The 27,128-nt window shown below is 55.9% G+C and overlaps 1 protein-coding gene across 1 annotated transcript in view; it reads left to right on the top strand.

The window, feature by feature from the left end:
* POC1A (POC1 centriolar protein A) overlaps positions 1–27,128 on the top strand; it is a 76,683-nt gene that overhangs the window by 6,761 nt on the left and 42,794 nt on the right. The window contains exons 2-8 of the mRNA XM_052638970.1: positions 1,566–1,650; positions 2,594–2,765; positions 3,149–3,328; positions 4,707–4,814; positions 5,809–5,924; positions 15,994–16,127; positions 25,864–25,932. Of these exons, the coding sequence (XP_052494930.1) occupies positions 1,566–1,650; positions 2,594–2,765; positions 3,149–3,328; positions 4,707–4,814; positions 5,809–5,924; positions 15,994–16,127; positions 25,864–25,932 (864 nt within the window). The remainder of the gene's footprint in view (positions 1–1,565; positions 1,651–2,593; positions 2,766–3,148; positions 3,329–4,706; positions 4,815–5,808; positions 5,925–15,993; positions 16,128–25,863; positions 25,933–27,128) is intronic.

Below are 27,128 nucleotides of genomic sequence, written 5' to 3'. Positions count from 1 at the left end.
TGCTTCTGTCTGCCCTCTAATGGTGGAGGCTAAGAGGCTTGTGTTTTGTTCCGTTTTCCCCCTTCATTTTCAGACTGAAAAATTTTCAATCTATTTTCAAATGCTTTTCTCAACTCCACTCTGCTTTTAAGCCATCCAGTGAATTTTTTTATTTGTAGGAGAAGGCAGTGGCACCCCACTCCAGTACTCTTGCCTGGAAAATCCCCTGGACGGAGGAGCCTGGTAGGCTGTAGTCCATGGGGTCACTAAGAGTCGGACACGACTGAGTGACTGCCCATTCACATTTCACTTCATGCATTGGAGAAGGAAGTGGCAATCCACTCCAGTGTTCTTGCCTGGAGAATCCCACGGACGGGGGAGCCCGGTGGGCTGCCGTCTGTGGGGTCACACAGAGTCGGACACGATTGAAGCGACTTAGCAGCAGCAGCAGCAGCAAGAGGCTTGTGTAAGCTTCCTGATGGGAGGGACTGGTGATGGGAAAAACTGGGTCTTGCTCTGGTGGGCAGGACCTTGCTCAGGAAAGCTTTGTAATCCTATTATCTGCTGATGGGTGGGGTTGTGCTCCTTCCCTGTTATTTGGCCTGAGGGCACCCAGCTGTGGGGTCTATAATCAAGTTAAGGTGACCTCTAAGAGGCTTCACCCCAAGGGGAACCTTCCCAGACCGCTGCTTCCAGTGCCCCCATCCCTGTGGAGGCCCTCCAACACTAGCAGGTAGTTTGGGTTCAGTCTCCTGTGGGGTCATTGCTCCTTTTCTCTGAGTCTTGGTTTTCTTTTGTTTTGTTTGTGACCTGCAAGACTGGAGTCCCTGATTGCCCCAGTCCTGTGGAAGTCTTGTAGTCAAATCCCGCTGGCCTTCAAGGTCAGATTCCTTGGGGATTCCCAGTCCCTTTGTGGGATCCCCATGCGGGAAGCCTGATGTGGGGTTCAGAGCCTTCACAACAGTGGGGAGCTCGTTTGGCATTACTGTTCTCCAGTCTGTGTGTCACCCACGCAAGGAGTACGGGATTTGGTTTTATCGTGGTTGTGCCCCTCCCACTGTCTCGCCTCGGCTTCTTTGTCTCTGAATGTGGGATATCTTTTCTGGTGGGTTCCAGCGTCCTCCTGTGGATGCTTGTTCAACAGCTAGTTGTGGTTTTGGTGTTCCTGCAGGAGGAGATGAGCACAGACACTTGTACTCCAGCTTGAACTGGAGCCTCTTATCTAGGTCTCCTCCTACTTTTTTCAGTGATTTTTTTTTTTTTAGTTCTCACTGTGTTTTACACATCTTTTGTTAAGTTATTCCTAAGTTTTTTCTTTGTGTATCATAAATGGAATTGTTTTCATACTTTTATTCTTCACAGTGTTCATTGTTGATATACTTGATTTTTGTCTATTTTGTATCCTGTAACCTTGCTGAACTTGTTTATTAACAACAGTTTTTTAGTGATTCCTTAGAATTTTCCTATATAAAGGATCATACCTTGAGCATTTAAAAACCCTCCTGGTTGTTCTAGGAAGTGTCTTGGACCTAGGGAAGCCCCTTCCTCATCCAGGCTTCACACATTTGACCCTGGCTCTCCCTCAGGAGGACCCTTCGCTGGAGAGGCATTTTAAGGGCCATCGAGATGCAGTCACCTCTGTGGACTTCAGTCTCAACACAAAGCAGCTGGGTAAGAGGAGGCATCTTGGACTGAGAAGGTTGAGTTTCTGCCTGGGAGGTGTGGCATGAGGGGGCAGGGCACAGTGAGAACTCAGGTGCTTTCTCTAGACCTGCAGCCTGCTTCAGCAACCAGTGCCCTGGGCACTAGGCTTTCTGAGTTCCATTCTGCACTTGGAGTGTGAGGCTCAGAGAGGTTGGGGACCTTGCTAAGATCATACAGCCATTGAGAGTAGGACCTAGTTCCGGGCTTTTCCTTCCATACCCCATCTACCTCTGAGGTCTGGCCTCAGAATGAGCCTAAACGGTGGCATTTCCTTGGGTCTTTACTGATTCTGCTGTCCACAGTGCCATGGGCACGCCTTCTTATTGAAGATGCCCACCAGCGAGAAGGCTGTGGAGCAGAGCCGGGTGTGCCCTCCCCCCACTGCTCTTAGGCTGCAGCTGAGTGCCCCGTTCTTGGCCACCTGACGGTTCAAACACAGCTATCACGGCTGCAGCTTTCTTGTTTCTATGGATGAGCTTCCCCCTTCATCCCATCGTCAAGGTCCCCTGCCAGAGACTGCTGGTTTCATGATACACTAGAGGTTAAAAGGAAACCCAAGTCATTTGGGGTCTGTTTTGGGGCCCTTCTGATGGATCCTCTTAATGGTAATAAGCCCACTGGGTTGAGCTGACTCTCCAGTTTTAGGAGGACTTGCTCTCTAGAGCCTCACAGTGTGTCTCTGGGGAGACCTGGGTCCTTTGCAGCCCAGGGCTGGCTTGTGATGGGTATCTCTTGGGCTGGTTTCTGGGGTCTCCAGACCCCTGCTCAGCAGTCACTGGAAGTGTGACTGAAGATGGGGAAGATGGAGCTGCCTGTGAAGCTGAGTTTCCCTGCTCCCCACCCTGCCCCAGCTCCTGGTGGAGGCTCCAGCCTGCTTGAGCTGAGGGTCACATGTCCACTCTCGCCTCAGCCAGTGGCTCCATGGACTCGTGCCTTATGGTGTGGCACATGAAGCCCCAGTCCCGTGCCTACCGATTTGCTGGCCACAAGGACGCCGTAACCTGTGTGAACTTTTCCCCTTCGGGACACCTGCTTGCTTCTGGCTCCCGCGACAAGACTGTCCGCATATGGGTACCCAACGTGTGAGTTAAAGACATGAAGGGGCTTGTCTGAGTCTTGGCCCTGGTGCTGGACTGGTCACAGTAGGACGTCTGCCTCACTTCTGAGGGGCTGCTGTTAGAAGCTGGGCTTCAGTCAGGGCCCTCCCCTCAGGGTCAGCAGGGAGATTCTGGGCTGACCTCAGCCATCCTGGGAGGATCCCACCTGATGGCTGCTTGCACGTGGGTGAGGTGGGCTGGGGTTCTGCTCCTGTGGGGGAGGCTCTTGCTTCCCTATTTGGGGACTGGGGCACTCAGGCCTGGATTGATTTTGGGAGGGTCCTGAGGAGTGGGGAGAGCTTCGATGTGCCCTTATGTTGCTGTTATGGGTTTATGGATTTCCTGACTCTGGATACCCATCCTTGTAGCAAAGGCGAGTCAACTGTGTTTCGTGCACACACGGCCACAGTGAGGAGCGTCCATTTCTGCAGTGATGGCCAGTCCTTCGTGACAGCCTCTGACGACAAGACAGTCAAGGTGTGGTCAACTCATCGCCAGAAATTCCTGTTCTCCCTGAGCCAGCATATCAACTGGGTCCGCTGTGCCAAGTGAGTGTAGTCCTACCTGAGATTGTTGGAGAGACCTCAGGGGTTGGGGGTACAAAAAAGATGCCAGGTGTCTGCATCCTGACCTTGAACAAGTTACTTAGCCACTCTACTTTTTGCGAGCCTCAACTTCCTTATCTGTGAATAAGAACATTAATAGTTCTCATATTGTGAGCTGTCAAATCTTCACTGAGCTAATGCATGAGGGATAAGTTAGTTAGTTGCTGGCCACAGTTGACCCCCTGATATCTGTGCTGATGCAGCCCAAAGTGGGTCATCAGGGCCACTTATTAGCAATAGCAACAACAACAAGATAACGTCATACCACCCCTAGACATTTTCTTCTAGCTCCTCGTGGCAGTCTTGCAAGTTGGTGGCATCCTTGCCATTTTGCAGATGAGGAACCTGAGGCTCAGAGCAATGCAGCATCTTGTCCTTCGACACAGAGAGTAAGTGGCAGAGCTGAGCTTAGAAGCTGGGCCCCTGTCACTGAGGCTTGCCTCCTTACCTCTTGGATGCTTTGCTCCTCAGAGGTGGGTTTTGCTCCAGAGCTGCCTAATGGGGGCCCAGGCTTCTGATGGGTTGGTCTGGAAGCTGGTTTTCCTTTTGGTGTAGGGCCAGTGCTGTGGGGATGGGGCCAGGTAATGAAAGCACTTTTCAAGGCCAGCTGTGTCTGCAGCTATCCCTACTTCTGGTTTATTCTGTTTGTTTCAACAGATCTCACATGTCAAATCTGTGTGCTTCAGGGGAAGAGGTTGGGGTGTCTGGGGACCCCGGGAAACCATGGGAGTCAGAGGTTGGGGACTGTTGAGCTGTGCTTTTCTGGGGACCCCGAGAAGTTACTTGTCCTCTCGGGCACTTGGCTCCCTGTCCTGGGAGGTCTCTGGCTGTTGTGAGAGGCCCGCACCGTTGGGCTTCTGAGAGCAGGAGCAGCCCAGCCAGCAAATGAGGGCTGAACTCACACCGGGCCTTTGGTGGTAGGTCTCCAGAACCTCCATCCGTTTTGGTTGGCACCTGGTTTTGCTGACCAATTCTGAGTTGCACATGGCCTCAGGGCTCTGGGGGCAGGATGGCGGTGTCCACAGTGAGCTCTGGGCCACTTTGATGCTACAACACTGGAGTCGGCATGCACGTTGCCATGTGCGGTGTCGGGGGCCCTGTGTGTGACCGTGCTTCTTACCTGCTCACCAGAAGGTGGGCACCCTTCTGGTCCATCTTGCAGAGAGAAGAGCATTTGCCCAGGATCACTTGGGGTCAGAGCAGGGTGTGTGGCCCCAGCGCGTTCCTGTGCTGGGCAGCTCAAGAAGAGTGACTGGAAGGCTATGTGTGGCGCCTACGATGTCTGTTGATTGGTGGTGTGACTCCTGTCCCCCCGGTTCAGGTTCTCCCCGGATGGGCGGCTCATCGTATCCGCCAGTGATGACAAAACTGTCAAACTGTGGGACAAGACCAGCCGGGAGTGTGTCCACTCGTACTGTGAGCATGGCGGGTAAGTTCCTAGATCCTCTCCCCTACCTGTAGGCCCCCGAGAACAGCACAGACTAGGGCATCAAAAGGCCGTAGGGGCCTCCGGTGGTGGCCTTTGGGGCCCTCAGCCATGTCTCTGTTGCTCCCTGGCTGTGCGTGCGTGCATGCGTGTGTGCGTGCGTGCGTGTGTGCGTGCGTGCAAAGTTCTGCCTCATTCCCATCCCCACGAACAATAAGAGGCTTAACCTCAAGGCATGAAACTCTTGGGGCTCTCTTTTCCCTTCATTTTCTAGTTCTCAGAATTGTGACGTGTGTGTCTGAAGAAGTTGAACCCAGACCCCAAAAAGGATGTTTGTATGTTCTCCGTGGTGACGACTTTATAAATGAAAGGCTAATCGGTTCTTGTAGTAGATGGTGGCCGTTCGTATTGTGTTGCATCATTGAGAGGGAGGAGCCTGTGTTTGAGCAGGGACTCACCTGATCTGGGTCCCTGAATCAGCCGCAGCTTCTGCCCCCAGTAGGCTGAGACCCCCCCCATCAGGGCCCCTCCCGAGGCCACAGTACTGTCCTGAGTGTCCCACAGGAGTCTGTCAAGGGCCCTTGGCTTATCTCCTAGGAATAGGTGAGCAGAGGGTCTGGAACCTGCTGGCCCCTCTCGTCTGGGCCTCAGTTGTCTGGACCTGCCCTGCCTCTGGCTCAGGTCAGGGCGCCAGCTCTGACTGAAAGCCTGCAAACAGCTGGCTGACCATTGGTCTGAAGAGCAGTGTCTCTGCCCGCATTTAGAGGTTTGTGCTGGGACTTGCTTCTGGAAGTCCCCCCAGGTCACTCCTAGCTCTTTCCTCACCCTCTCCTTCTTGCCTTCCCTTGGCCGCCCGCTAAAGACACAGGGCAGCAGGGAGGTGTTCTGCGCTGAGGGGAGCAGCATGAGCAGATGCGTGGCACGGGGAAGCGCTGGACGCTCTGGGGTCTGCTCTGAGTCAGGCCTCCTACAGCACTCGGTGGCCCCCTCTTTCCAGCTTTGTCACCTACGTGGACTTCCACCCCAGTGGCACGTGCATCGCTGCTGCCGGCATGGACAACACGGTGAAGGTGTGGGACGTGCGGACTCACCGGCTCTTACAGCACTATCAGTGTGAGTGTCCCCGGGGGGCTGCTGTGGGACTGTGCTGCGCCAGGTGTCCAGCTCATGGCTGCGGGGCTGAACCGGGCCTGAGGACAGCCCTGGCTAGCTGTGGGGAGTCCTGGGTCTGTTGGGATCTCCAGGGGTGGGTCATCTATGGCGTGGCTGTCTGGAAACTTGGCTAGGGGATGGAAGGGGTTGCCACCTGGCATCCACCAGCCCTCTGGTGGCCATTTGTGACGTGGCAGAGCCTCACGCACACTGCAGGGCAAATGGGGGCTCTGGCCAGGACGCCTCTCGAGGGGCACTTCCCAGGGGTTGCACGTGCCACTTGCCTCCGCCTGTAATGAACGCTCTGTGCTCTGGGGCCAAGCTGATAGCTCTGGAGGTGATGAAGGGGACAGGTTTGTCAAAAGAGGTCCGTGTTGGTGGGGCCTTGGCCACCTCTGGTTCCATGGTGTCCTCCACAGATGTGGAGCCAGGAGCTGTTTGGAGGGTCCATTTGTTAGGGGCCAGGCTGGTAAACACAGCCGTGGTGCTGTGTCTCCTTATTTAATTGTAGCCCTTAGAAGGCAGGGTGGCAGGCTGTCAATATGGGCTGGTGTCAGGTTCCAGGAGGGAGATGGGGTTGGGGTCAGACTTGTGTGAGCTCAAGATGAGATAGCTGAAGCTACTAGGGTATGGAACTGGCCTCAGGGTAGGTGTGACTGGGCAGAACTGTGATTCACCACAGTTGTGGGGATGCGGACCCAGGAAGGGAGCTGGTGAGATGCCACAGGAGGTGCTGGGAGTTCTGCCGGAGGCTGAATGGATAGGCAGACCTGGGGGTTTGGGGCGAGTCCAGGAAGAGTCAGAGCTGGAGTAGTTTGAAGAACTGTGGTTGTGAATTTGGGACTAAGTTTCAAGTTCATGGGATCACTTGCAAAATTCACACCCGAAAATGGGAAGGACAGTTCAATTCAGTCGCTCAGTCGTGTCCAACTCTTTGCAGCTCCTTGAACCACAGCACACCAGGCCTCCCTGTTTATCATCAACTCCCGGAGTTCACTCAAACTCACATCCATCGAGTTGGTGATGCCATCCAGCCATCTCATCCTCTCGTCCCCTTCTCCTCCTGCCTTCAATCTTTCCCAGCATCAGGGTCTTTTCAGATGAGTCAGCTCTTTGCATCAGGTGGCCAAAGTATTGGAGTTTCAGCTTCAACATCAGTCCTTCCAATGAACACTCAGGACTGATCTCCTTTAGGATGGACTGGTTGGATCTCCTTGCAGTCCAAGGGACTCTCAAAGAGTCTTCTCCAACACCACAGGTCAAAAGCATCAATTCTTTGGTGCTCAGCTTTCTTTATAGTCCAACTCTCACATCCATACATGACCACTGGAAAACCATAGCCTTGACTAGACAGACCTTTGTTGGCAAAGTAATGTCTCTGCTTTTTAATATGCTGTCTAGGTTGGTCGTAACTTTCCTTCCAAGGAGTAAGTGGAGAAGGACATATCTGTACAGAGTTGTGGGGTGCGGGGTTCAGAGTTCTCTCCTTGCACCCCCAACAAGCTGTTCCGAGTCTTAGATGTTTGAGGCTGGCATTTTCTTGGGGTGACTAAAGGAACAGATCTTCCAAGAAGGGAGAATAGATCCTGGTCTTGAAAAGCACCTGGTGGAGGTAGCTGGGTGAGTTTGGGCAGGTTACTTGACTCCTGTGTACCCTTGATGAGACGTGTTTCATAGGTGGTGTTGGTGTAATGAGTTGGTCCATGACAGGAACTTAGAGAGTGCCTCTCTGTGTTGCGTCAGTGCGGTGTTGGTGACAGTGATGGTGATGCTGCTGCTGCTGCTGAGTCTGTCCTGGAGTCTTGAGGGCTGGTTTCCTCGCAAGACTGGCCCTGCTGGCCCAGGCCTGCAGTACTGCACACCACCACCAGGTGGTAGGGGCCAGCCACCAGAGTGGTTCTTGCCTGGACCGGAAACCCTGGAGTTTGTCACTGATGGCTGTTCCAGACAGCAGCTTCTAGAACAGAGCCCCAGCGGGGTCTACCCTCTCCTTGGAGACCACGCCTCTCCTCTCCTTCAGCCTTAGAGGCCTTTCTCCTGCCTTGGGCCAGGCCCAAGTTGCAAACTGGGTATATCAGCACACTGATGTGGGGAGGTGGGAGGAGCTGAGTGGTGCTGGGCGGGAATGCTGTCTCTGAGTGTGAGGTCAGGGGGCGTTGGGCAGGGAGGTGATGAGGCAGAGCAGTGCCTGGACTCGGCTTCCTGTCTGTGCAGAGGTGGTGGTAACCTGCCTGATGGGGTTTGTGAGGATCTGATGGGAGAATCCAAATGAGGATTACAGTCTAAAACTGGATATGTGGTTTTACCACATAAGTCTTCATACTGATGGGGAGAATCTCCAGGTGACCCTGGGAGAGTCCAGGCACACCTCTGATGGATCAGATGCCTGGTGTTGACGAGGTACAGCAACAGGTGCCCGCAGGGAAGGGCCTGGAATGCCGTGCTGTAGCCCGTGTCCTGGCTGGACATGCTGGGATGAGGTGGAGAGGTGACAGGCATCTGAGAGGATAGCGTGCTGAGAGCCTGCTTGAGTAGGAAGCCACGTGCCTGGTGGGAGGGCTATCCATGCCCGATGTTGGGTGAAGGCTAGACGTGAGAGTGAGGCAGGGGTCAGGCCCAGAGGATGGGTTCTGGAGACTGGATGGAGGCAGAGCTGATGCTGTGGGTGGAGGGGCCAGGTGAGCCCGGGATCTGGGGTTGCATCCCTGAGCTTGAGGGGCCGTGGGAGAAAAAGACCCACAGAGCATCCAGAGTGACGAGTGGGAGCCTGGTCTCCCCACAGTGGAGGGCTGAGGAGAGCGGAGGAAAGTGGGGTGTCCTGAAGAGGGTGCTCAGGGTGTGGTGACCCACAGCAGTGGAGGAGAGTGGAGGGTGCTGGGGAGAGGTGCCTCGGCTTCTTGAGGGAGCAGGCTTGGCAGCAGGTGGGGGTGGAAGGTCCATGACTGGCAGGGCTGGGGGGCAGTGGGTGGACTCAGGTGGCATCCAAGGTCGAGTCCTGAGGGGGCCTGAGGTGCGTGAGGCTGACAGGCTCCGCAGAGGAATTTCAGCCTGTTAATACAGCTGTCCTTTCCTCTCATGACAGCCGCTCAGCAAGCCTGAAGCATTTGATTCCTAAGCACCATCCCCCCTTAGGGACCAGAAACCTCGTGGGCCTGGAGCACCCCGCAAACAGCTGGACCCCCCTGACCTCCCTGCCCAGTATGTGGCACACGGTGGCTGGTCACAAGGCAGCAGGCTTATCCCAGCACCCCTGGGCTCAGCCTCCAGGGCTCAAGGAAACCTCAAGGGCCCGAGCTCACTGGTAGGGGGTCCACCCCTCCCCCTCTTCACTGGCAGGGAGCTGGTCAGGTCTGCTCAGGTCCAGCCGCTCCCCTAGACAGTGCTGTGGCAGCACCTTCGACCTGAGAGGTGCTCCTGGCTCCTGAGTAGCAGCTGTCTCCCCACCCCAAGAGGCAGGGGCACCCCTGGGAGGCTGGATCCCCGAGAGGGCCTCCCGGCCCCTTGGCAGCAGGCCTCTTGGCAGCAGGCGGAAAATCCCAGCAGAAGACACCCAGGGGAAAGCTTTTAAGGCCAGTGGCGTCCAGTGTCTCCCCTGATTGGGGTTTGAGTACCTAAGGCTGTTGTGCTTTTCTGAGAAATTGGTTCGTGATACTGCAGTGTGTGGCCAGCGAGTCCAGGCCGCCTGTGGCCACCCACCAAAATCCTGCTCTGTGGATGGTACTTCCCGTCCCCTGTTGGTGTGTTAGAATCACTTTGGGCGACAGCAGGTGGCTGGCACCCTTTGTCTCAGGCGAGGAGTGTCTTGCTCTGGCCTGTCACTGCGGGGAGCAGTTCTGATTTCCCAATTCAGCAAGGAGTTGGTGGGGCGCTGGAGCCCCGGGAGTGCCAGTCCCCACGGAGGTGGCTTAGGCGCCATATGCTCGAAGCCCACACTAAGACTGTTCAGACATCTGAGCAGCCTTGTCCCAGATCCCTTCATGTGCCTTGTGCTTTCCAGGCACGTGTGTGTTCGATATCCAGGGACAGGCCTGGGTGGTCAGCAGCGCAGGGCTGCTCCCCATTTCACAGATGGGGTGTTTGAGGCTTGCCTGGGTCGTGCAGCGAAGAAGCTCCGGGTTCCTCACACTGTGTTGATTCCAGTCATTTATTTGCCCAAGGCCTCTGAGAGGACTTGGCTCTCTCCAGAAGCTCCAGTTAGAGCTCAGAGTCCCAGCTTCTCTGTACATTGGTCCTTAGCAACCCCCTGGATGCCCCACCCTACCCCAGACATGGTCATAGAAGGCTTTAAAGCTGCTGTGTAGCCAACAGGGCAGGTCTGCACCCTTTTTGGGTTTTGGAGACTGAAAGGGTTGATTGTGAGGCCAGGCGCTGTCCCACCTGATCTGGCCAACACACTGCCTCTCCCCCGCCTTCCCTGAGCCAGCGTTCACACAGCATTCCTGCAGAGCAGTGTTTGGAGCATCTTTGCTGCTGCTATCAGAGCACCTTCATCGTGTGAACCCATAGCTCTTGTAAGCCCACAGCCTCTGTGTCACTTGTGATGCCAGTTGTGTTGTGAGAGCCACCCTGGGTGGTAGGTGCCGAGCCCCTTGTGGTGGGGTGGGGAATGTGGTGTGGCTTGGCACTGGTGTGGCCTGTCCCTGGAAGGGGCCTGCTGGGGTCCCTTGGCCAGTTTGGAGCCCATTGGACAGGGGGGCAGGTTTGCTGAGGATTCAGCAGGAAGAGCTGTGCAGGCAGGTTGGGAATGCCCAGGTGTCTCCTTAGGCCGCAGCTGTGACCTGTTCCACTACTGGGGGCAGGGTCTGCAGTGACCTCAGGCCCCCTCCTTGGCACCCTGGTGACTTGTAGGACCTCGAGCTGGTACATCTCTGACCTTGAGTTGGCATCCCTGCTCTGGGGTAGTGCTGGGGGTGGGGTGTAGCACACAGCTGTGCCCGATGGGCAGCCTGCCATCAGCCGTCACTCATGTCTGCCGTGGAGCCAGGCGGAGGGCCTGCAGCTTTGGCCTTGGTGAAAAGTGGATTGTTTGTGGGCCATCACTGCTCAGGGTTTTGTGACAGGAGGCTCACCCCCTCGTGGGGCAGCTGGGCCTCCATCGTGCAGGGGGACTGTCATCCAGGGCTAATTCTTATGAGGCCTCCCTGGCACAGTCCCACCCTCTGCAGAGCTGGAGAAGCTGCCCCAGGCTGACGGGGCTGGGGGATGAGGCAGCTGAGCAAGTGGGGAAAGGGGGTTGGTTGTGGGGTCTGGCACATCTCCAAAAGCCTGGCTTGCTGGGCTGAGCCCTCTTCTGGAGTAAATGGTTCCAGGTATTTCTACTCCAGCCAAGAGGCCTTTGCTACTCCTGCCATTTATCGTGGAGCCAGGCCTCGGGCACCCTTCCTCCCTTGGGTGGGCTTGACCAGGCGGGAGGCCCCGGCGCGGCCGGTGCTGGGCAGCCCTGTGCTCCCTGAGCCTGCCCCCTGCCCGATGCTGCTGCTGCTTCTCCCAACGTTGCCTCAGGTTGGGGCGGGGCTGGCACGCATGCCAGCGCAGGCTGCCAGGGGCTGCAGAGACGAGAATAGCATGCCCTTCTCCAGGCTCAGGGAGGCAGAAGTGCCAGGAGCAGCATTTTGAGGCTGCCCAAGAGGAGATGGGGTATGGTGAGGTGGGGGGGTGCGGTGCGCAGCGGACTCTCCACGCCGTCTGCTGTGGCGCGGAGGGTGCGGGGGATCTTGCTGTGCTTGCCTCCCTCAACCCCCAGCCCCGACTTCACCGCGAGTGTGAAGCTGCCTTCTGGCGAGCCCAGCCCCTCAGGAGCAGGCTCGCAGCCTAGAGACGCACTGCCTAAGTGCCAGCACGACCCTGTCTCCTGCCCCCCAGACTTGACACTCTTTCAGGGTGAAGGAAGGATTGACTTTTTAAGCATTCACTCAGTCGTGTTATCATAGTGACTATGGTCTAATGTTGAAAAAATACATTCTGGAGGTATGTAGATGAACAGTTAAAGGTGCCCCTGTTCCTGTCCTCCTCAGAGAGAAGTCCTGCTCTGTGTCAGGAGCTTCAGTCCACGCTGCTTCCGGGTCTGCCCATGTGGGTGCTCCCCCCACACGTGGGCGTCTTGGTCACACTCTGCGCTATTCGTGTTCTTTCTGCCGCTGTGTGTGGCTGGTGCCTGTTCAGTTCTGCTGGGGTTGCTGTGACTTTGTTCCTCTGCTCTCCACGCCCCTGTTTTTGGTGAGCACTGAGGGCGCTGCCCCCTTTCCCTTGGCCCTGGCTGTAGCAGTGTGTTGGGCTGTGGGGACTCTGGGCTCTGGTCCCAGGAGCCAACTCTGGGGATCCTGGCAGCCCTGCTCCAGGCCATCTCTTGGAGTTCCTGGTGCTGAGAGTGTTCAGACCTAAATATCGTGTTACGTAAGGTCCTGGCTGTCTCCCCTAAGTGTGTGCTCAGGACTGTGCATCCACAGTCCCCGGCGTCTGGCCAGCCTGCAGTTTGAGGGGCTCCCTGCACCTCTGTCGGCTCTGTGGAGACTAGTTCATGGTGGGGGTGTTTATGGGCCCAGCAGTTGCTCCTGCACGCTAACGTGCCAGGGTGAGGGGTTGGTTTTAGAATTTGCCTCTATATTTATGGCTGTTCTGGCGTGATGGGTTCATGGTTACTGTAGTCCCGCTGATCGCCGCCCTGCCCCACCACCCGCCCCCAGGCCAGTAGTAGTGGGTATGAAGGCACCAGGTCTTCTCAGCAGTTGCTCTAAGAAGCTGTGATGTGGCTGGCTGGTCCTCGCATTGCCCATCCCCATGTGTCCTGTCTGGGTCCCAATCACCAACTGCTTTTTGAGACCCGTTCAGTGTCAGGCCTTGAGCCAGGAGCCAAGGACCCAGCGCAGCCCCTGCCTGGTGAAGCACATGGTCTCTAGGGGACCCAGTGGGGAATGAAATAACTGCACGTAAATGCAAAACCCTTGCTTTGAAGAGGATCATGGTGATTCAGGAGGCTAAAACAAGGCCCTGATGGAGAGGTCAAGGGAGGCTTCCCTGGGGCGGTAACTGAATATTGAGCTGCAGGGTCTTCCCGGCCCAAGGGGAACAAGGGGTAGGAAGGTCTTGGGGCTAGGGAGCCGACAGGGCTGGGGGTCAGATCTTGGAGAGAGGGACACCAGCGTGGATGGTGGGGCTTGGGCTAGAGCAGTGGCGAAGAGGCACGGAGGGGCTGGAGCTGTTAAGGGGGTTAAGTGGCAGGACCTGGAGTAGCGTCCGATGCCTGGGCTGGTGGCGGGGGCATCAGGGCTCGCTCTGCACAGACGCCTCCCAGGCATCAGCTGGTAGCATCCCCACAGCACCCTACGGGGGGTGCTGTGCCGCAGAAGGAGAGCAAGCTCAGTGTGCCAGGGTGGGCCAGTCGGGAGGCTGGGATCAGAACCCCAGCCTAACTGGCTCCTGAGAGCTTGTCTTCACTGGCTTCTCACCCACCCCACTCATGTTCTTTCCCTAGACCAGGAGCTGACTGTGGCTCAGATCATGAACTCCTTATTACCAAATTCAGACTTAAATTGAAGAAAGTAGGGAAAACCGCTAGACCATTCAGATATGACCTAAATCAAATCCCTTGTGATTATACAGTGGAAGTGAGAAATAGATTTAAGGGCCTAGATCTGATAGATAGAGTGCCTGATGAACTATGGACGGAGGTTCGTGACATTGTGCAGGAGACAGGGATCAAGACCATCCTCATGGAAAAGAAATGCAAAAAAGCAAAATGGCTGTCTGGGGAGGCCCTACAAATAGCTGTGAAGAAGAGAGGCGAAAAGCAAAGGAGAAAAGGAAAGCTAGGCATCTAAATGCAGAGTTCCAAAGAATAGCAAGAAGAGATAAGAAAGCCTTCTTCAGCGATCAATGCAAAGAAATAGAGGAAAACAACAGAATGGGAAAGACTAGAGATCTCTTCAAGAAAATTAGAGATACCAAGGGAACATTTCATGCGAAGATGGGCTCGATAAAGCACAGAAATGGTCTGGACCTAACCAAGGCAGAAGATATTAAGAAGAGGTGGGAAGAATACACGGAAGAACTGTACAAAAAAGATCTTCATGACCCAGATAGTCATGATGATGTGATCACTAATCTAGAACCAGACATCTTGGAATGTGAAGTCAAGTGGGCCTTAGAAAGCATCACTACAAACAAAGCTAGTGGAGGTGATGGAATTCCAGTTGAGCTGTTTCAAATCCTGAAAGATGATGCTGTGAAAATGCTGCACTCAATATGCCAGCAAATTTGGAAAACTCAGCAGCGGCCACAGGACTGGAAAGGGTCAGTTTTCATTCCAATTCCAAAGAAAGGCAATGCCAAAGAATGCTCACACTACCGCACAATTGCACTCATCTCACACGCTAGTAAAGTAATGCTCAAATTCTCCAAGCCAGGCTTCAGCAGTAAGTGAACCGTGAACTTCCTGACGTTCAAGCTGGTTTTAGAAAAGGCAGAGGAACCAGAGATCAAATTGCCAACGTCTGCTGGATCATGGAAAAAGCAAGAGAGTTCCAGAAAAACATCTATTTCTGCTTTATTGACTATGCCAAAGCCTTTGACTGTGTGGATCACAATAAACTGTGGAAAATTCTGAGAGAGATGGGAATACCAGACCACCTGACTTGCTCTTGAGAAATCTGTATGCAGGTCAGGAAGCAACAGTTAGAACTGGGCATGGAACAACAGACTGGTTCCAAATAGGAAAAGGAGGACGTCAAGGCTGTATATTGTCACCCTGCTTATTTAACTTCTATGCAGAGTACATCATGAGAAACGCTGGTCTGGAAGAAACACAAGCTGGAATCAAGATTGCCGGGAGAAATATCGATCACCTCAGATATGCAGATGACACCACCCTTATGGCAGAAAGTGAAGAGGAGCTAAAAAGCCTCTTGATGAAAGTGAAAGAGGAGAGCGAAAAAGTTGGCCTAAAGCTCAACATTCAGAAAACGAAGATCATGGCATCCGGTCCCATCACTTCATGGGAAATAGATGGGGAAACAGTGGAAACGGTGTCAGACTTTATTTTTTTGGGCTCCAGAATCACTGCAGATGGTGATTGCAGCCATGAAATTAAAAGACGCTTACTCCTTGGAAGAATAGTTATGACCAACGATAGCATATTCAAAAGCAGAGACATTACTTTGCTGACTAAGGTCCGTCTAGTGAAGGCTATGGTTTTTCCTGTGGTCATGTATGGATGTGAGAGTTGGACTGTGAAGGAGGCTGAGCGCCGAAGAATTGATGCTTTTGAACTGTGGTGCTGGAGAAGACTCTTGAGAGTCCCTTGGAGTGCAAGGAGATCCAACCAGCCCATTCTGAAGGAGATCAGCCCTGGGTGTTCTTTGGCAGGAATGATGCTAAAGCTGAAACTCCAGTACTTTGGCCACGTCATGCGAAGAGTTGACTCATTGGAAAAAACTCTGATGCTGGGAGGGATTGGGGGCAGGAGGAGAAGCGGACGACAGAGGCTGAGATGGCTGGATGGCATCACCGACTCGATGGACGTGAGTCTGAGTGAACTCCGGGAGTTGGTGATGAACAGGGAGGCCTAGTGTGCTGCGATTCATGGGATCGCAAAGAGTCTGACATGACTGAGCGACTGAACTGAACTGAAATGAGGGGCATCGTATTGGCATGTCAGGGGTTCTCTTTTCCATTTGGTTTCCCTGAAGTGGCAGCATGTGAGGCCTAGTGAGGGTCATGTTCAAGCACTCTGTCCATCTCCAGCTTGATGGCTTGGTGAGGAGGGAGAGGCAGAGGGATGGCTTGATCCCCTGGCCTTGCCCCCTGGGCTCCCACCTGCCCTGCGTCTCCCGCGGCCTGCCCTCGGCTCTGGGTGCGCGTCTTCCTGTCCTTTGCTTGTGCTGCCCTCCTGGAAAGTCCTTGGGAGGCTCCTCACGGCAGCTTGGGATGCTGGCTGCCCTGGCCCAGCCCCATGTGGAGCCCTGGCTGGCCCCGCGTGCTGTCTTCTGGCTTCACGGGCCTCCCAGCCTGCGCCTGACTGCCATCCTTCCCCCAGTGCACAGCGCGGCGGTGAATGCCCTCTCCTTCCATCCGTCGGGGAACTACCTGGTCACGGCCTCCAGCGACTCAACCCTGAAGATCCTGGACCTCATGGAGGGCCGGCTGCTCTACACACTCCACGGCCATCAGGTGAGGGCGTCAGCCTGGGCGGGGTGGCGTGGCATGGGCTGAAGGGGCCACCTCAAGGTGACCCTTCCCTTGGCGCCTGATGGGGGCCGTTGGAGCGTTTTGCATCCCTCCACAGCCTGGGCAGTGGGGTGAGGTGCAGAAACAGGTGTCCTACCCATGAGAGCTGTGACCTCTGCAGAAGCGCTGGGCCTGGGGCAGCAGCTGAGGAGGGAGCACAGGGCTTCAGTTGGATGGGGGTGGGGAGGGAGGCGTCTGGACGTGGTTGGCAGGGTTTCTTTAGGCTGAATGGAGTCTGTCCCAAGTGACCTCCAGCCTCCCTTGGTGGTACGGTTGAGGAGAGCCCTGGGACCCATTCCGTGAACAGCCATGAAGCCTCCTGGAGCCCTTTGGAGGCAGAAACAACAGGTGCCTCGTGGAGGTGGGCATGAAGGAGGGAAGTCTCCCCACACATTTGCTGAGGAGTTCCCGGAGCTGACTCGAGGAGAGGGGCTTTCTCTCCGAGCCCCTTTTAGCAACGTGCCTGTGCCTCGGCTCCCTGTGGGGCAGTGACTGGGCACCGGCCTCGGCGGGTGGGCTGTGGGAGGCGGGCTGGGTGTGGCTGAGTGTCTCCTGCTGAGCAGAGTGGTCAGCAGAGTGTCTCCTGTTGGGGCAGAGACCAGAGCATTTCCATCTGTCCACTTCTCTATTTGTGAGCAGGCGCAGGCAGGATGGAGAGTGGGGGCACTCTCGAGGGCTGAGGGAGGCTCTGCGGTGCTCATGCCTCTTGGGCCAGCAGCTGTGTTGAGGTGCCTACCCCAGGGCCCTCTGGATCCCACTGCCACCTGAGTTGTGTATAGGGCCTTGGCTGGGTCTTGTGGGGGCACAGGCCTTTTCTTTTGCTTCCTTGGGACGTGGAGGCCACTTGCCATCAGCTGTGGTGATCCCTTGTCTGTCAGAGACATGTCTGGTGTGCAGGAGCTCGGACCTGTTCCTCTGATGTTGACACATCTGGGCGTCATGTGCGGCCACTGGGCTGAGGTGACTGCTGCTCTTGTCAGCCTGTGGGGGAATCACCTTGGTTATCCCTTTGGCGATTTGATTACTTAGATTCATGCGTAACCAGTTTTGGCTGGAGTTTCATAACCAGGAGGGCATTTGGAAACCACGTGAAGGCTGCTGCCTCTTGTGTTCTGATGATAAAGGAGAAGCCATGCACGGAAATACCGTGCAGACAGGTGCACACCAGGTGACCACCCCATTCTTTCCTTTTTCTTGTGAGCGCTCTTCAGACCGCTGACTCAGCTCTGAGCCTGAGAAGCCTCGAATGCAGCATCTACAGGGGCATTCCTGAGCTCAGGCCCAGTGTCAGAGCATGGAAGCCTGTGGATGTTGTTCTCCCAGAGAAGCAAGACGGGGCCACGATAAATCACGTGGTTGCCTGTCTGCTGTTGAACCTGGAATGTGGGAGCTAGGCTGAGGACAACTGGTAGTTCTGGGGTGTGGAGAATGGGAAATGGCTCCAGGAATCACCAAGCTTGCAGTGCCCAGAGGAAGGGGGAAGAAAGAGAAGCAAGCTCACCACTATTCATCTTGCTGTCTGCCTGTCCATTATGTCATCCGCTCCCCAGCTTGCTGGGCTGGGCGTCATGGGTTTGAAATGGATGCGGTGGCCCCATCCCCTGGGGCTCATGCCTGGCAAGCAGGGGACTCCCTGGGGCCATCAGCAGAGCTGAGGTGGCATGAGATGCATTACGAAACGAGAGGCAGGTTGGGTCTTGGGTGGTACTTGGAGGGTTAGGTGAAGCAGTGTGGGCTTCTTCCCCAGAGTGCTGCTCAGATCAAAGTGAGACTTGGAGTGAGAGGCTCACATTTGTTTCTGTTCTGACCCTTGAAAATTCCCACCAAATACAGACACTTAGCACTGGTGTGCTGTGGGCTTTAGGGGCCTGGGTTTGGGGTGATTCACAGTCAGCTAAGGGTGCCTTCCTTAGAAAGGATAGTGCGGTTGAGCAGCCTTGATTGGGGCAGTTATTAAAAACAGCCCAGCAGCCACTGAATACCTAGAGCAGGTGACATCTGGGCTGGGAGCAAGAGTGCCTTTTCTCTCCCTGAGGGGACAGACCTGTGGAGGTTTGACCTGTGTTGTCACTGGGAGCCAGTGTGCTCCGTAAACGTCCCTGACCTGTGAGGGTCTGTGCGTGCTATCGGGCCAGAGTGGTTCCACCCTGGAACAGTTCTTGGACACCTGTGTTGCCCTGTTGGAGAATGTATTGCCCTGGCCAAGCCCCAGGGAGAGGGCCTGTACCGTGGCTGAGGAGTGCAGCTCTGCCCGCGTGCTCTGTGCAGCATCTGGTCTTAGGCTCCCCCCTCATGAAGTGCCACCGGCCCTGTCCTTCCAGTAAAGCGCGCAGCTGAGCTCCTTGGCGACTTGAGCTTCCACATTCTGTTCCGGGAGGTGACTGAGGGCCTCACCCAGCACAGCTGTCACTGGCCACTTCCTAAAGCCTGTGGCTGAGCAGCCCCGTGGCTCCCTAGTGGCCCCAGATGCCCAGGGATTCTGTCCCACAGAGTAGTTGGCAGATTTGAAAGCACCTTTGAGTCCTGGTTGGGGAACCGAGGCCCAGAGAATGGTGTAGGCAGCTTATGGTTGTTGAACGGGGTCAGTTAGCCATATCGACAGTTTCCAGCACACCCGCTGACCCCATATGTATGACTGTTAGAAGCTGAGTTGTAATCTCACTCTTGTTCTTAGTAATAGATCACTGGTCTGTGTAGGAAACCAGCAGGCCTCATGGCTTCTTGTGTTCCAGCCTCACTGTTGGATGACAGCATTCTGGTCAGTGGGAGAGGGATCCCCTTGAAGCTTTGGTTTGGACTTGAGGACTTGCTTGTGATTGCCCTCAGGCAGAGCCCTGAGGGAGCTTTAGAGGGAGGGCTGTTGAGTTACTCTGCTCCATGGAGCAACAACCCCCTTGGGCCTCCAGTTCCATACCTGTGAGAAGGTACAGTGCAGGCTGGGGGTCAGAGGCCAGCTGAGAGGAGTCAGCCGCAGGGGGCTGGTGCTGGGGTGAACCAGACCCTGACCGAGAGGCGGCTCTGTGTGTGCCAAGGAAGTATCTCTGTGTCCTGCAAGAGGGCCGGCCTAAACCACCTCTAATGGGGCAAGAGTGAGGAAGGGTCAGAGTGGAGAAGGAAGGGTCAAGGAGGCAGAGCTGTTGGGCAGAAGCTGTCTTGCCTTGGGTTGAGGCCAGAAGTCTGCCATCTCCTGAAGGCACAGGAGCACCAGGATGGCCACATGCCAAGCGCAAAGCTAAGATCGGGATCACCTGAGGTGGCCTGGGTCTCCTGGGCTAGGCCCACGGGCAGCACCCAGGGCAGCTGGTGCCCCAGGGGTCTGACCCTGCTGGCAGTTTGGTGGTTCTCTGGTGTGTGACTGGCCACACTTCCATTGGCCCCTGAGAGGCCGGCTGACTTGTGGGTTTGGGGGCGGACATGAGTTACTAGTTTGTTGTGAGCCTAAAGGATTCTGGGGCTTTCTCCCTGCAGTCCCGGCTTTGGGATTCTGAGCCACAAAGGGCCATTCAGGGGGTGTGACTGGTGACTGAGCGAGGCTCCTGCCTCATGGGAGCTGGCATTACACATGCTGTGCCCCTGAAACGACTCCTTGGCTGCTACTGGGGCTCGCATGGCTCTTGAGAGACTTCTTTGGGGTGAGTGTCCGCAAGTGATTTGGGCATCAGGCCAGAGAGCTGGGCAGGCCCATTGCTGGCTCCAGCCCAAGTGGGCCCTGGCCTTTCAATAGCCCTGCTGCTTGAGGGCAGCAGGTCTGCAAACTCCAGCTGAGCAGACAGTGCCCTTTGCCAGGGCAGGGGTGTGGGATGGGCCAAGGAGCCTTTTGGGTCTGAGAGATGGGGTAGCCCTCTGCCTCCACGTGAGTCTGCCATTCAGGTGGAGAGTGGACAGAGTGGAGAGGCTCTGCCAACCTGGGGATGGGGCACTGTCCTCTTTCCTCCGCCTTCTCCCCTGGGGACACTGGGGTGATTCCTCTCTCAGTGATCTGGTGGAAAGGAGCCCTCATGGTCACCTTTGCCAGCTGCTTTGACTGAGGGCAAATGTCTGCTATATTTTATTGGGGAAAGTTCACAGCCTTGTCTGATGCCGAGCTTTCTAAGGAACCACCCCAGTATTTCCAGGACTGAACCGCTTATACCCACCTGTTTCTGGTTTAGAAAAGACGCCGGGCACTCTCTCATCTTGTTCAGCCAGAAAAGCATGAGTTTTGGGGGTCCACAAAAGGGAGGAAAGGGCTTGGGTGTTGGGATCAAACCATTCTGGCACCATCTCTTACCCTTTGACAGTGGTTAAGACCTTGCCTTTGCCAGCCTTTCCTCCTCTGTAAGAATGACACCTGTACTTGTCATAATGGGAGAGGATGTCTGTGTTGCTCAGCACCAGACATAGTAGGTCCTCACAGGGGTCAGTCCCTTTTCTGTGCAGCTCTTGGAAAATGACCCCGTGCTGTTCTAGGTGAGAGCTCTTTTTTCTAAAATATTTATCTATCTCTTTTCCTGTGCTGGGTCTTAGTTGTGACACTTGGGATCTTTGGTTGTGGCATGTGGCAGTTTGCTGACCAGGAATCAAATCCAGGCCCCCTGTATTGCGAGCTCAAGTCGTAGCCACTGGACCAGCAGGGAAGTCCCTAGGTGAGAGCTCTTTAACAGGCAGTTTACAGTTTCTGTTCTGGGCATGGTCCTGGCACCATGGGTGGACAGTGTTTGTTAGGAAACTGAGTTCATGGTAGGGGCCTCTGATGGCCGTCACCCCTTTCCCGTCTGGGATGGGATGTGTCCATTTCCCCTCCTCCCATTCACCCCCAGAATCTCTGTAGGGTTTGTCTGGCTTCTTCTTTTGCTCCATATCATCCTCTCACTCTGACTTGACTTTTGTCCACAGCTCCTAAAATCCATCCCCCAGTGGGTGGGGTACAGTGATTCCCTGAGCCAGAGTCCTTGTCCCACCGCTGCCCTGAGCGGTCTGTCCCACTGCTGTTTTGGTCTCCAGGCCTGCTTGCATGGCCCTTCTTTAATCGGGTCTTTTCCGGGGCCTGACCCCTGGAGGACAGCGTGGTATCTGATGGCACCGGGCTGTCTGCGGAAGACAGTGCCCTCTCTGAGGCTCTGGAAAGTCTTGCTCTTGGAGACCCGCCTAGACTGGGACACTTAGGCAGGAGGGAAGGGAGTCCTTGCTTCTTGCCAGAGCCAGTACAGACTTCGGGTTGTCACTGCACGGGAGCCTCCTCATCCCACCGCACCCCTCACTTCGCAGTGGAGAGGGCTTTCCCACCAACTGCCCCGAGCAAGGCCTCCCCCTCGCCCCCCCCCCCCCCGCCCGGAGTTCTGTGTGGCACACGTGGGGACAGTGTGCTAGAAATACAGGTTTATTTTTCTGTATTTTCCGAAACATAATCTCGAGCCATGCTCATTTGGTTTTCGTCCCCAGAGCTATTTGGGAGAGGATGGTAGGTGGGGCGTGGGTGGGGAGTTAAATCTGGTGCTTGTGGCTGTGCAGTTGGAGTTTGTGTCTCTGTGGAGTGATGGAACCACACAGGGACCAGCAGGCCCGTGGTTCCCCACACCACAGCTGGCCCTCGGTGGGGCGAGCACCCATCACCCGAGGCCCAGAACCCCATACTGGGACAGCGTCTGTCTGTGCCAGGGGCTGAGCTCGGTTGCTGAGAAATCACAGGCTTTGAGAATGGGTCAGCTGATGCTCCTGGCAGCTTGTGCCTTGCTGGGGCCTGGGCTGGAGCTGGGGGAGTGGTGTTAAGTGGGGCTCACCTCCCAGGAGGAGCCGCAGCAGCAGGACAGAGTGCCTGTGCATTTTGGCCCGCCCCGGCTGCCCCAGGCGGGAGGAAGTCCTCCGAACAAGCCCCTCCTGCCTGTTTCTTTGCACCCTGCAGCTCTTATGTAGTCGGTTAATTTGGGGGATTCGCTTTGCTGCTTGAGAGGCTTAGCTCTGGCTTCGATGGCTGGGTTCCTCCTGCAAGAGGTGAGGGAACAAAAGAGGGAGGAGAATAGTTCATGAGCGCCAACGGAAGTTAACAGGAACTCAGCCTGATCCTCTGTTCCCTGCTGGCAGCCCAGGTTAAGGGCTGGGAACAGGTGTCCTTGGCTAAGGTCAGGAGCAGCCTAGGAGCTAGGGGGCTGTTCCTTGTCCACGGGGCTCCCTAAAAGGACATCCACCAGGCCACAGCAGGTTGAGTGAGCCAGTGTAGAGCCTCCCTTTCGGAGTTTTGTGGAAGACACAGTCTGGTGGGCTGGGTTACGGTGCCTCTGTCTGAGCACAGGGGTCAGAGTCAAGCACCCACGCCAGAGGCCTCCTTGATCTCTGTGTGTGTGTTTGATGGCCATGCTTCTATCTCTGGCGTGGGGCATGTGGTGTGACATTCCGTTGTGTTTGCTGGAAGCCAGTGAAAAACATCAAAACACTTGGGTAGTGGTGATGGGGGTGCCTGGCTGGCCTTGCACTGTAACTGTTGTTGACACAATAGCCAGGGTTCAGGTGTGCAGGGCCTCCGGCTGGAAGGTGAGGAGTGCGGAGAGGTCTGGACAAGCTGCAGGGGCCGCGGGGTGAGGGTCATCAGAGCTGTGGGATCTAAACGCTGTGGCATCCTTTGTTTTGCCTCCCTACCGCTGCCGTTGATGCTTCGCTGTATGAATGCGAAGGAGCTAGCCAGTGTGGGTCCCTTGGATCTAGAGGTTGTCCAGGCAGAGGCAGTGTGTGGTGAAATGACTGGGTGTGAGTCCAGCCAAGCTCGAGGGCCACGTGAAGCTGGGTCAGTGGGGAGAGGGAGGTGGGGGCCCTGGCTGCATCCAGTGCTCCCGGTGATCATCTCAGAAAAGGCTCCAACTGGCCAGATCCGGGGAGGGAGCAGGGAAGGAGCTGGTAGAGCCTACGCGGCAACCCCGCCAGTGGACCTGGACCCTGGATGGGCACCCCCAGTGGCCGGGGGACAGGTTGGGTCCACACTGCCGGGGCCCCAGTGAGAGCTGCTGCTCAGACTACCGCTCAGGAAGCACTGGAGAAGCCCTGGGCCTTGCCTTGGGGAAGAAACAGCCTGGCGCCATGCCTGCCCTGAGCCGGTGGATGAGTGTTTCAGGAGTGACTAATTGACTGAAAGGAGCCAGTTACTGTGAAGGCAGGGCAGTCTCAGAGAACACACGTCATACCGGGCCCCTGCCAGGGCTGAGAGAGACTCCCCAGCCCCCAGGGTTTGGAAACCAGAGTATGCTCCTGAATAACTGCTGGACTTCAGAGAGTCCCAGTGAAACGGGACACTGGGATGAAGGACAGGAAAATACCGCATAGTGGAAGCTTTGGGGATCTAAGATCTAAGGTGGTGCGTGCTCAGTGGCAGTCAGAGGCAGATTTGTAGCCTTAAATGAATTTACTGAAAACCAAGAAAAATTTGGGTAGTCTGGGTCTCCAAAGACCTCCCGAGGCTTGGCATGCGGATCATCAGCAGTGGAGAGTTGCGTCTGCGCTGCAGTCCATGATGACTTTGGCCCACAGCAGAGCCCAGGGACAGCCGTTCTCCGGGCTGTGCTTCAAGTGCCCCGGACTGTTTGCGCACCCCGGGTGGAAGGGTAGGAGCCTTTGTGGAAGGAACACCGAGGGGCCTGGCATAGGAGCTGTGCCGTCCTCTTGGTAAATGGGCACCAGTGGGGAGGACCGTGGGCCTCCACCCTGAGGGGTCCTCAGAGCACCCGTGTCGCTTGCACCCTCCCTGGCGTTTCCTGGGACCTGGACCCTGGGGGTAGCTCTAGCTCTTCTTGCCTGGAGGACTTCCAGCACCTGCTCTCTGGTCCTGATGCCCCTGCCAGACTGGGCTGCTGGCCACGTTCTTCAGTGGTCCTGCTGCCGCTTGGCCTTCAGCATCTTGTGCCCAAGCTGGCATCTGGTGTTGAGTGACAACAGGAAAGGGGACTGACCCACGAGTGTTGGTTCGGTTCCTTAGTTGCTGTGACTTCTTGGAAACCCGCCCTTCCTCAGCGAGCTCTGGGCAGGCAGAGAGCCCGGCTTTTCGATACACTCTGTACTATTTTCCTTCCCTTTTCTCTTTCCTTTTTGTTTTTCCTCAGAGTGAAAACAGTTTTGTCATTTTATCTTTGTATTCATGTAGTGTAGCTATATATTCATCAAAATATTGAAAGTATGGGACAGTTGAGAGATTTCTAAGACTCAAGTAAACTTGCCACCTGAAAGTGCCCCCCTGAAGTCCTGTCAGCCTGTGGTGACTGTCCTCCTGGAAGGCTATCTGGGCGATCGTAACCTGCTCCCACCCTGCACCTAGACCCTGCACCTGCAGCCGTGGTGCTCCGCTCCTGGTGGCGGTTTCTCACCCGGGCAAGTGGACGTGGTTCCCGCCAGGGAGAGTGGATCTGCTTTGTCCTGGTGGATGGCTGCCCAGCACTCCTGGGTTCTTTGACCCCAGCCCCTGGGCCCCACCTGCACAGGAGGGCAGTGAGAGGCACGGCTGGAGGCTTCATACCCGACCCTCAGCCCTGTCCTCCAGGGTAAACATACAGGCCGCGCCTGAGGATCGAGTGTGTCAGGGCAAGTGGAGCGCTCCAGGCAGCCTGAGCGCTTGGCGTTAGCCAGCTTGTACTTCTTCTTCACCCCCCTTTATGGGCAGCTCAGGGAAGAGGAGCTGTGGGTAGATTCCAGAGACAGAGGCAGACGTGCGTTCTCCTGCAGCTCTGTCTAACCTGCCTTCTCTTCCGGGCAGGCTGCAGCTGCCCTTGCTCCGTGACCTCGGGGCCCTTTCCAGCCTACAACCTGTCTGGTCTTTCTGGCACTGAGTGGAAGTGCTTCCCAGTGTTCCTGTTGTCCTGGGTGTGTCGGCCCCACTGACAGAGGCCCCTCCCACGGGCAGCAGGGGTTCCCGTTGCTCCCTGTGCTACTCTAGAGGGACCGAGGTGGCCGTAGGCAGCGGCTGCACCGTCGTCCTCTAGGAGAGAACCTCCTTCATCTGGCTTTGCTTGGGGAATGCCAGGTAGAACTACATTAAAGTTTGGCCAGAAGGAAGCAATGGTTTGCGGTAGTGTGCTGAGCTGACTCTTGCTGTGTGTCTTTCTGCCATGGGTTGCAGGCGTTTGAGGAAGAGTCCTCGCTCCTTACGGGAGATCATGTCCCCTACCTCAAGCCTGGATGTGCTCACTGGCCCTCAGGGTGCGGCCAGGGATGGGCTTGGCATCATCCTTTGGACAGTTGTGAGGACCTTCAGCATCTGAGAAGCCAGAGGGTCAGGTCTCCTCCCAGGGCCCCAGCATGAGGAAAGTGACGCACTCATTAGAGGGACATGAGGTGGGGCATGGTCTGGTCAAAGGGACCAAGTTCTGGCCCCAGTGCTGGGCCTGCATAAGTCAGTGCACCTCTCTGACCTCTGGCTTCCCCTTGGAAGCTGAGGACAGTGGTGTCGGCCTAGCAAGGCTGTCAGCACAGACGGTCTCGCCCATCCTGGCCTTGGCCTCATGGCCGCCGTCGTCAGTGGTGCCCGGGACAGAGCCTCAGCGGTCGTGCTCGTGCATCGGCCCCTGCCAGTTCCTCCGCCCACAGTTCGGGGGAACATGCGCTGGGTGAGGTGCTCAGCCCTGAGGCCTGCTGTCACTGTCACTCGTGAGATTCTGATTTCTTCCAGTGCGTTGAGGATCTAGAGTGACCTTTCGTGCTTGTTCTTTTTGGCTTGTTCTCACAGGGTCCAGCCACCACGGTTGCCTTTTCAAGAACGGGGGAGTATTTTGCTTCGGGCGGTTCAGATGAACAAGTAAGTAAAGAATGGTCCGAGGGATCCCAGTGGATACTAAGAACAGACAGCGGGCTGAAGTGCCGCAGGGGTGGGGGTCCTGGATTTCACCAGCTTCCTTGGGGGCTTTCAGCAGCCTTGGAGGCTGGATCCTGGGGTAGGGTGCTCAGAGCAGCGCCCTGCTGCCCCAGAGCCGGTGTGCTGCAGGCGCCCACCATGGCAGCATCGCAGAACTCCTGCTGCTCAAACCAGTGTGGGCTGGGAGGAGTCTGGGTTAGTGCTGCCATGAGAAAGGTGAAGTAGAGGGCGTTTTGTTCCGGTTTCTTTTTGGCCATGAGGCATATGGGATCTAGTTTCTTGACCAGGCATCACACCAGTGCCTGCTGCATTGGAAGCATGGAGACTTCACCAGTAGACCACTGGGGAAGTCCCCAGAGTTTTTTAGGAACTTCTTTTTCCTGATTCTAGGTGAATAATTAGATAATTATTGGATGCTTACTGTGGACCTGGTAACGTGGGCAACACGGAAAGAGTGTGACCCCTCACTGAGCCCTCGGGGCAGCCCCCGGGGACCTTCTTCAGCCGTTCTGTGGGTGAGGAAGCTTGAGTCTGAGCTAGGACTTGGCTGGAGGCTGTGCTCCACTGTCTGCCGGCCATTGCTCCCTGGCCTGCTCGTGTGCTGTCTGAGGGACGGCATTTTCCAGCTCCACGACTGCAGAGCTAGAACATGTGTGAGGAGGTCCTGTCCTGCCTTGCCACCATGTCCCTGGGGTCTGGCCCGAAGTCTGGGGCCTGGTAGGCCTCCCACTGGAAATCTTTCTCCGGGTTCTGGTGCAGCGCTGCTTGGCCAGAAAACCATACTTCCCAGACCTGGGGAGGAAAGAATGGCTGTTCTGAGGCAGTGTGACCTGGTAGGTTGCCCAAAATGTCCATCCTGCTGCTCCGAGCCTTACAGCTCTCCTGGCTTCACCCAGGACAGTCCCACTGGCTTCCCAGTGAGCTCCAGCCCTAGCTGATTTCTGTTCAGTCTGTCAGTAAAGCAGAGGGTGGTTGGAGGCACAGCAGCAGAGCTACGAGATGGCAGGTGTCTTCCCACACCAGCACCAGTTCCTGTGCTGACCAGACAAGGCAGGAGGAAGACCAAGGAGATTCCTGAGCCTTCCCTGGGTGTGGAGTCCTGGCTCATTGCTTAGAAGACTAGGGAGACTAATAAATCC

This window comes from Budorcas taxicolor, chromosome 1, assembly GCF_023091745.1.
Source record: "Budorcas taxicolor isolate Tak-1 chromosome 1, Takin1.1, whole genome shotgun sequence".
Classification (NCBI taxonomy): Eukaryota; Metazoa; Chordata; class Mammalia; order Artiodactyla; family Bovidae; genus Budorcas; species Budorcas taxicolor.
Note: the sequence above shows the minus strand (reverse complement) of the source record. Positions and strands in the feature narration are given on the sequence as shown.